The 10243-nt window shown below is 37.1% G+C and overlaps 1 protein-coding gene across 8 annotated transcripts in view; it reads right to left on the reverse strand.

The window, feature by feature from the left end:
- Positions 1-10243, reverse strand: part of SDCCAG8 (SHH signaling and ciliogenesis regulator SDCCAG8) — a 237865-nt gene that overhangs the window by 196872 nt on the left and 30750 nt on the right. For 7 of the 8 annotated variants that reach the window (XM_032389373.1, XM_032389375.1, XM_032389374.1 and 4 more), the window contains one exon: positions 6871-6996. In XM_032389373.1, coding sequence (XP_032245264.1) covers positions 6871-6996 — 126 coding nt within the window. Of the gene's footprint in view, positions 1-6870; positions 6997-7940; positions 7970-10243 lie in introns of all 8 variants that reach the window. The other variant, XM_032389378.1, reaches the window with a different exon arrangement.

Raw genomic sequence — 10243 nt, forward strand, 5'->3', positions numbered from 1 at the left:
GAAAAACAGTGCATGGAGATAAACAGAACTGACATATAGCCTGCACGTCAGGGACTCACAAAGGAGTGGTAGGGACCATGACAAACGGTCTGAAAGTTGCAGCCATTACTCAGTTCCAGGCAATTGCTGCCATGTGTGAATGCAAACTCATATTACAAAAAAAAAATCTGGTGTATACCCATTGTGTTTGCACCTCTGATACCCTCTCAACATTCAGTGAAATATGCAGCCCAAAGATCTGGGTAATTTGTGTGTACAAGGACTGAAATATTAATTTAATTCAACAAATAATTACTGAACTCTTGCTAAGGGCCAAAGGATATGGTAGTACTCACAGGAGAGGACAGGTCCCAAACACAGAACTACACTGCAGTGCCATATCATGCTAGAATGAACTAAACTGCTCATTCATCCCAAGTAGTATTCTGAGGGCCTATTCCATATTCTTCTGGAAGTTCAGTTTAATGCAAACATTTGTGTATGATAGCTCCTATGTTCAGGCACGGTGTGCTAAGAGCTTGGGGGGTAAAAATGAACAAGACCAATCTCATCCTCAAGACAAACCCCTAAGCAGATAATTTCAATTTAATAAGGTAAGTGCTAGGCCAGAGGTGTGCATGGGGAGCTATGGGAAAACAAAGGAGGGGCACTGAGAACTAGAGATTCAAGGAAGGTTTTCTGGGGAAGTGTTGACATTGGTGTTATATCTTGGATGAGAAAGAGCAAGCTAGATGAGAAGAGCATGCCAAGAAGAAAACATTATGGGGAAAGTCACAGATGTGTGAAAAAGTCTGGTGCCTACAGGGGACTCATGCAATTCAGAATTACTAGAGATTGAGGCACAAAACAACAGATATCAAAATGTCAAGCTAGAGAGTCAAATAAGGATCTGGAAAATATGGTAAAACAAGCTTGAACTTGATTTTCTAGTAAGGACAAATCAAGATCTTAGTGCATTCAAAGTTGCCTTAGAGAATTGTGAAGAACGGCAGCACTAATTTCCTATAGAGAAATTGGAAAAAGTACATACACTATACATCGCTGACTTATGAAATAAAATATTGTCATTCTTTGGAAAGAAGTGCTAGTCTAATTGACACTTTGTGTTTCACAGATAACATTTAAGAATTTGAATGGTATTTGACCAAAATTAAAAAAATATAATTACATTTACATCCCTGGAGATCACTGAAAACCTTTGATTACTTAATTGAGGGGAGGGGTAGTAGTGAGGGGATGAAAGTAGACATGAAAGATATGACTCAGAAATGTTCTGCTTTTAAAAAAATCTCTGAGATCTTTGAATGAGAACACATGCCAAAATTTCTTTTTTCTTTTTTTTTTTAAGATGTATTTATTTATCTGAGGGCAGGGAGGGGCAGAGTGAGTCCCATGCAGACTCCATGCAGAACACAGAGCCCGACTCAGAGCTGGATCTCACAACCCTGAGATCATGACCTGAGCCGAAACCAAGAGTTTCGCTCAGCTGACTGCGCCACCCACAGTTGCCCCCAAAATTTCTAATAAATAGCATATATTTTAATATTATTATAATTTTTTGAACTCTGGAGAAAAGCTCTCCATGAAGAGAAATTTCACTTAAAAAATGATGAAAAATGAAGATGGAAATGGTTGTAATTTTTAAAAAATAACCTGCTTGTTTCTTCAACCACTAGGTCATAAAGTAGTTAAAGCACTAAACATCATGTAGGCTACCATCCAAGTCCAAGGCTAAAACTCAAGAACAATAAAGAGGATGTTCCTCTCTTGTGGGGAGAATCGTCTACCCCATGGCAAACAAAGGTAGTTTGGTTAAATACTGACAAGCTATTCCTAACTTATGCAGAAAGTCTAACTCAAGGCTAGGCAGATGGATCTGGGGAGTCAGACAGTCCCATGTTTGAGTCCTAGCTCTGCCATTTTCTAGTTTTGTGACAGTAGTAGTGTTGCTTTGTTTACTTAACTGCCCTGTACCTTAATTTACTCATCTGAAAACAGGCATAACACTCGCCTTCCTTCGCTACTATAAACCTAAAATAATTGAATGTAAATAAAGTGCTTGATATACTGCCTGCCACATCGTAACATGTAGTCATCAGTAAGTATTAGTCATTACTGTATAATTATTTTAATTATTTTTCTAAAGAAGGCATTAAGAAATACTGAAAATCTATACTCAAATCCGCCAATAGCTTTGGCAAGATCTACCATCAGCATGGTAATAGACTCAGTAAAAAGAGTTCAGAAAAAAAAAGAAAGATAATGTCTCTTGATGTGTTTATATTTAAGATATTCTAAAAAGTTTCATTTACATTAAAACTGAACACAGCACTGAGCATACATTGCTGAAATGCCTCAATTCACCTACACAAGCAAAAAGCAGTAGGGTTAGTAATTCTTTTTTAATTTTATTTTATTATGTTATGTTAGTCACCATACAATACATCATTAGTTTTTGATGTAGTGTTCCACGATTCATTGTTTTCGTATAACACCCAGTGCTCCATGCAGTACGTGCCCTCCTTAATATCCATCACTGGGCTAACCAATCCCCCCTCCCCCCTCCACTCTAAAACCCTGTTTGTTTCTCAGAGTCCATAGTCTCTCATGGTTCATCTCTCCCTCCGATTTCCCCGCCTTCATTTTTCCCTTCCTTCTCCTAATGTCCTCCATGCTCTTCCTTATGTTCCACAAATAAGTGAAACCATATGATAATTGACTTCCTCTGCTTGACTTGTTTCACTTAGCATAATCTCCTCCAGTCCCATCCATGTTGACGTAAAAGTTGGGTATTCATTCTTTCTGATGGCTGAGTAATATTCCATTGTATATATGGACCACATCTTCTTTATCCATTCATCTGTTGAAGCGCATCTCGGCTCTTTCCACAGTTTGGCTATTGCGGACATTGCTGCTATGAACATTGGGGTGCATATGGCCCTTCTTTTCACTACATCTGTGTCTTTGGGGTAAATACCCAGGAGTGCAATTGCTGGGTCATAGGGTAGCTCTATTTTTAAATTTTTGAGGAAACTCCACACTGTTTTCCAAAGTGGCTGTACCAACTTGCATTCCCACCAACAGTGTAAGAGGGTTCCCCTTTCTCCACAACCTCTCCAACATTTGTTGTTTCTTGCCCTGTCCATTTTTGCCATTCTAACTGGTGTAAGGTGGTATCTCAAGGTGGTTTTGATTTGAATTTCCCTGATGGCTAATGATGATGAACATATTTTCATGTGTCTGTTAGCCATTTGTATGTCTTCTTTGGAGAAGTGTCTGTTCATGTCTTCTGCCCATTTTTTGACTTGATTATTTGTTTTTTGGGTGTTGAGTTTGAGAAGTTCTTTATAGATCTTGGATACCAGCCCTTTATCTGTACTGTCATTTGCAAATATCTTCTCCCATTCTGTGGGTTGCCTCCTTGTTTTGTTGACTGTTTCCTTTGCTGTGCAGAAGCTTTTTATCTTGATGAAGTCCCAAAAGTTCATTTTTGCTTTTGTTTCACTAGCTATCTCCAAAGAGATGTATCTTGAAAGAAGTTGCTGTGGCCAATGTCAAAGAGGTTATTGCCTATGTTCTCCTCTAGGATTTTGATGGATTCCTGTCTCACATTGAGGTCTTTTATCCACTTTGAGTTTATCTTTGTGTGTGATGTTAGAGAATGGTTGTTTCATTCTTCTGCATGTGGCTGTCCAATTTTCCCAGCACCATTTATTGAAGAGACTTTTTTCCATTGCATATTTTTTCCTGCTTTGTCGAAGATTATTTGACCATAGAGTTGAGGGTCCATATCTAGGCTCTCTATTCTGTTCCATTGGTCTATATGTCTGTTTTTGTGCCAGTACCATGCTGTCTTGGTGATCCCTGCTTTGTAATATAGCTTGAAATCGGGCAACGTGATGCCCCCAGCTTTGTTTTTCTTTTTCAACATTTCCTTGGTGATTCGGGGTCTTTTCTGATTTCATACAAATTTTAGGATTGCTTGTTCCAGCACTTTGAAAAATGTCATTGGAATTTTCATCAGGATGGCATTGAAGGTATAGATTGTTCTGGGTAGCATAGACATTTTAATAATGTTTATTCTTCCGATCCATGAGCATGGAATGTTTTTCCATCTTTTTGTGTCTTCTTCAATTTCTTTCATGAGTGTTCTATAGTTCCTAGAGTATAGATCCTTTACCTCTTTGGTTAGGTTTATTCTGAGGTATTTTATGGTTTTTGGTGCTATTTTAAATGGAATCATTTCTCTAATTTCTCTTTCTACAATTGCATTGTTAGTATATAAGAAAGCAACTGATTTCTGTGCATTGATTTTGTATCCTGAAGCTGTTTCAAGAAATAGAAACAGAAGGAAAGCTTCCAGACTCATTCTATGAGGCCAGCATTACCTTAATCCCCAAACCAGGCAAAGACCCCATCAAAAAGGAGAATTTCAGACCGATATCCCTGATGAATATGGATTCCAAAATCCTCAACAAAATCCTAGCTAATAGGATCCAACAATACATTAAAAGGATCATCTACCATGACCAAGTGGGATTTACACCCGGGATGCAAGGGTGGTTCAACATTTGCAAATCAATCAATGTGATAGAACACATTAATAAGAGGAGAGAGAAGAACCATATGGTCCTCTCAATGGATGCAGAAAAAGCATTTGACAAAATACAGCATCCTCTCCTGATTAAAACTCTTCAGAGTATAGGGATAGAGGGAACATTCCTCAAGTTCATAAAATCCACCAATGAAAAACCCACAGCAAATATCATCCTCAATGGGGAAAAGCTGAGAGCCTTTCCCTTAAGATCAGGAACACGTCAAGGATGCCCACTCTCACCACTGTTGTTCAACATAGTACTAGAAGTCCTAGCAACAGCAATCAGACAACAAAAAGAAATAAAACGTATTCAAATTGGCAAAGAAGAAGTCAAACTCTCTCTTTTCGCAGATGACATGATACTTTATGTGGAAAACCCAAAAGACTCCACCCCCAAATTACTAGATCTCATACAGCAATTCAGTAATGTGGCAGGGTTAGTAATTCTATAGCAACAAAATAACACAGAAGACTGACATTAAAATAGATATCAAGGTCTCCTGACACGTGCAACAATCATTTTGATTGTTTGCATTATATTTTAGTTCACGTGAGTGTTTTTTTAAAAAAGAAACATTCTACAACTTTGTTTTTTCCATAACTATGGCTGTAATTTTCTTCAGCAAGTTTCCTTTGTTCCTATAGCAAAGCATGTGTGTTGGTACATTGTTTCCTTCCCCTTCTGTATTACTCACTTCTCTTGCCCTCTGGTTCACTTGTCTGCCTAATTTCCTTTCTCACTTCACTTCCCCTTCTTCCACTTCTTTGTCATTGTACAAATACTGAAGTCTATGAATAATTGAGTCACTGTTTGCTAAGTGACTACATATTTGGAAGAAAAGCAAAAGAATATATTTTTAAAACGAGCTACTTCAAAGTACTTTTTATATGGCTCTATCATCTTCAAATTGACATTAAAATAATAAGCAACTAAGATGGAATTTTTAACTTGTACTAACATTGATAATAAATAATATCATAATATAAATATTCAAAAAACTCTTCTGGTGAAGGGAAAACAGCTGGACACAAACTGAAACATACTTCAGAAAAATAAACTGAAATACTGATCAGCCCACTTTGCCATTCAGATTTAACACAATCAGCTACTTCTAAATAGGAAATTCTAACATAGAACTCAAGGATTACAAATGAGATATCAGGTCAGGTCAATAAAAAAAACACTTCAAAATAAAAAATTAGAGGACACCTAGGTAAAACCTTAAGGCACTCATATTTTTTCTTAATCAGAATGGATTTACCAATGACAACTAAGTCAAAATCACCAAAATCCATTGTAAAGTAAAGCTGCAACAGGCAAATATTAACACTTCCCCATGGAAATCTGAATTTGTTTCAAAAAGCAGAACAAGCTGTGATTAACTGTGTCCTATAGCAAAAGAGTAAATAACATTTTTAAGGCAACAGTATCTCTGACAAGTCATAAGGAGACATTAAGTTTAAACACTACTTAAATATCATCACAAGAAATTTGTGTTGTACAATTAAAGACATCATCGAATCCACTGTTCTTCAAAATGTAGTGCATTGATACTAGAATCACTTAGGCAACTTGTTAAAAATTCATATTTTTAACTCAAGGACTTAACCAAAACCCACTGCATCAGACTCTCAGGGAAGGGAGCTCAGGAATCTGCACTATCAACAAGTATCCCAAGTGATTGTTACGTTAAAGAGTAAGATCAGCTAATATGGGTGAATCTTCTCAAATTGCCAATAAGCAGAGGACATGTGAGGTTAAGCCACGTTTGCAAGGCCCATAACATTACTCGTGAAACACCCCACTTGTTAGGGACGACGGGAAACTAACATGCTGATCCTGGTACCCTCAGGCCAGTGCTCTCTATGCTTCCCCATGCTGCTGATTAGACTTATTAGGATTCAGAGTGCAAGGACAATTTAGAGGAAGACAACAGAAATCTAAGCTACAGTTAGAAAGTTTCTGGATTTACCAAGTGTTTCCTATTTGATCTGCTTCCTGCTTCGGACCTGCTCTTTCCATATGGAAAAAACATAAATGGTATGTATGCTCAGAGAGGAAATTAGCACAGATATTCGGCATTGCTACATCATTGCATTTGAGGATTCATTCCACCACGGTGAATCTTAATTTTTGAGGCCCCAAGTGAGTAATAGCACAGTACATTTGCCAAACTTCAAGTCAAGAATTTCAGCAGTTCAGAAGGCTGGGGGAGAGGGTAGGAAGGAACATTCAAACTAAAATATAATTTATCATTTGAAAAAATGCTCACAGATGCATCCAGAAGTGTTTGTTCCCTCATTGCTTCCCCTTGTCTCTGAGATTTCAGCTCTTGCTGGAGCCTTTCATTTTCAAGCACAACTACTTGTACCCTATTTTTCATTCCAGAGAGTTCCTCCTGTAAAAAGCAGAAACAAAAATACCAACTACATTAAGCATTTTTAAGCAGTGTTAATCACTGATTACTGATGACCCAACATGATACAAAGCATGGAAAACATGCTCTCTATTCATTTTCTGAAATATTGTAATTTTACTTAGACAAATGAAGCAACTCAAACATTAGCTAACAAACAAAAAGAAGCATGGGGAATATAGTAAAGAGCCTGCTAATGGCCATATCACAGAAATGTGTGGTTTCTGACAGTTTTTTTGTAGGCTTCCAGAAAGACTTTAATTAAAGGGGTTATCTAAAAAATTTTTAAGAATAAGGTAGACTTTTAAACAATAAGGTGAGATATATTATTACTCCTGCTCAAATGCCGACAACTTGTTGAACCTAACAGAGGATTAAAGGGATAATAGAGGACTCTGAGATAGGCATGGAAAGTTAGAATAGTTATCCACTAACTGGTAGCCAGATGGAGGGAAATTATGAGTGAGATAGTTTGGTGGAGAGTTCTCAAAGAGTGCTTGTCTGTCCTTGCAGGCGTAAGATAAGGGAATACAATAAGTAACAATTAGAATAGCTATTGGGTGGTGTCTCACTCTCTGAAAAAAGGTAAAAAATATCAATACATTGATGGCACAATACTTCATTACCAGTGTAATAAAAAACTATTAAGCAATATATGCAAGTTCCATTTCAATTATTTCATTCAGAAAAAAGCCAAAACCCAAGTCTATAATTGAAAGCTTTAACTAAAAAAAATATTGCAGGCTTCCAATTTTTGGTCTGGAATATAATGAGCTTGGAAGACAACATTCACAACAAGAGAAAAGCTGGACACACCAAAAAATCAACCACTCTTCTTAAATCCAAAAGAGAATTGAGGTCACAGGGAAAACTGTCATCCCTCAAATTGGACAGACAGACAGGTGTTCCTGAGAATCACAACCTACCTGAGCAGAAACTTCCAGGGGAACCAGTCCTGGGAAGGAAAAGGTAAAGTGTAATTGGCAGCTCATGGCAGATAAGTTTGAGGGTTAAAAACTCCAGAAGAACCATCTTAAAGGGATTCCTGTATTTTGTGAATTTTATCTCTAGGACACTACCAGGTTCTTAGAGCAAAGACTAGAGAAAAATCCCTTCCAGCTTCCTCTAGTACAAGAGGAAAAGTAGCCACTTTGAAATATGCCCAAAGCATTTGTGTTCTTAAAAAGGCCTGCCCCAAGAGAAAGTATTTTACCAGAGCCTAAATAGCTGGGGTTTTTTACAACCTAACTGCCCTGCCCTCAAAAAGGGAAATATCCAACCCCAGCTCCCTCTAGGCTTCCCACCTCACTTACGGTGACAGGGTGACTGAGAAGCGCTTGTGAAGGTAAAAGCTAATGGGCATAGACTCCCTAAAAGACTGAGACCTAATCATAGGACTATAAAATGCTTCCCCTGCTCTCACACCCACCACCACATCAAAAGGGCGCCTATAAAATAACAAGGGAATACACTAAAATAACTGCATATCTCAGACTATAGTTAAGAAGAATTTTCAAGGGAAGCCCAAAGACAACAGGGGAAACATAAAGCAGGACACTAGTGGAAATTTTAGTCTCTGACAACTGTAGTAACACCAAACAGTAAACACAGCCTAACTCCTACCACAATAAACATAATGTCTCACTCTAAACAGTTCCTTTTACCCACTACCTTGTGGCCAGCACTCAACAAAAAATTAGAAAGCACACTAAAAGACTTAAAGCACAGTTTAAAGAGATGAAGAAAGCACAGAACCAGACTTTAATATGGCAGCAATGTTGGAATTATCAGATTGGGAGTTTAAAATAATTATGATTAATATGTTAAAACATCTAATGGAAAAAATGGACCACATGAAAGGACAGATGGGAAATATAAGCAGAGATGGAAACTCTAAGAAAGATTCAAAGTGCTGGAAATCAAAAACACCATAATAGAAATGATGAATGACTTTGATGGGCTCATTAATAGATTGGACACAACCAAGAAAAGAATCGGGGAACTTAAAGAACTGCCAATAGAAATTTCCCAAACTAAAATGCAAGGAGAAAAGAGAATGAAAAAGAACAGAATATCCAAGAAATGTGGGACAATTATAAAAGGTGACAAAGAGAAAGTGATCTCTAGTTTAATTCTACTGTGGTCTGAGAACATACTTTTTATGATTTCTAAGGTGACAAGAAGAAATATTTGAAGCAATAACGACCAAGAATTTTCCAAAATGATAACCACCAAACCATAGATCCAGGAAGCTCAGAGAACACCAAGCAGTATAAAATAAACAAAAAAATCTAGCCCCACATCAGGCTCCCTGTTCTGCGGGAAGCCTGCTTCTCCCTCTCCCACTCCCCCTGCTTGTGTTCCCTCTCTCGCTGTGTCTCTCTCTGTCAAATAAATAAAATCTTTAAAAAAAAAAAAAATCTATACCTAGGCATATCATATTCAAACTGCAGAAAATCAAAGACAAACAGAAAATCTTTAAGAAAATCAGAAATCAGGGTTTTCTTCAGAAACCCTGCAAGCAAGAAGACAATGGAATGAAATATTTAAAGTATTCAAAAGAAAAAAACTCACCAACTTAGAATTCTGTATTCAGGCAAATTAACTTTCAAAGGTAAGGGGAAAATAAAGACTTTCTCAGATAAAAAAAAATTGAGCAAGTTTGTCTCCAGTAGACCTGCCTTGCAAGAAATGTTAAATGTTCTTCAGAAAGGAGGAAAATGATACAGGTTATAAGCTCAGAAGTACACAAAAAAGAAAGAGCATTAGAAAAGGAATATATGGTGATAAAACAAAATACTTTGTTTTTTTTAAATCTTAACTGATCTAACATATAACAGTTTGCTCAACATCACGGTAGCAGCGCTATATATAGTGAGTATAGCTTATGAATAATTGAAATGAATGACAGCAATGTTATAGAGGACAGGAGGGAGGGATTGGAAACACTCTCTCATAAGGGACTTGCCCTACCCATGTGGTGGTATAGAGCTATTTGAATGCAGACTTAGATTACTGATCAATGTAATTGCAAACTCAAGGACAATCACTTACAAAAGTAAAAAAAAAAAGTTCAACTGCTATGCTAAGAGAGGAGAAAAACTGCAATCAAATAACAGGATCACTTAAAGCCAGAAAAAGAGTAGAAGACTGAAGAGAGAGAGAGAGAGAGAAAGAAAGAAGAAAGAAAGAAAGAAAGAAAGAAAGAAAGAAAGAAAGAAAGAAAGAA

Source organism: Phoca vitulina, unplaced genomic scaffold (genome assembly GCF_004348235.1).
Source record: "Phoca vitulina isolate PV1807 unplaced genomic scaffold, GSC_HSeal_1.0 scaffold54, whole genome shotgun sequence".
Lineage (NCBI taxonomy): Eukaryota > Metazoa > Chordata > Mammalia > Carnivora > Phocidae > Phoca > Phoca vitulina.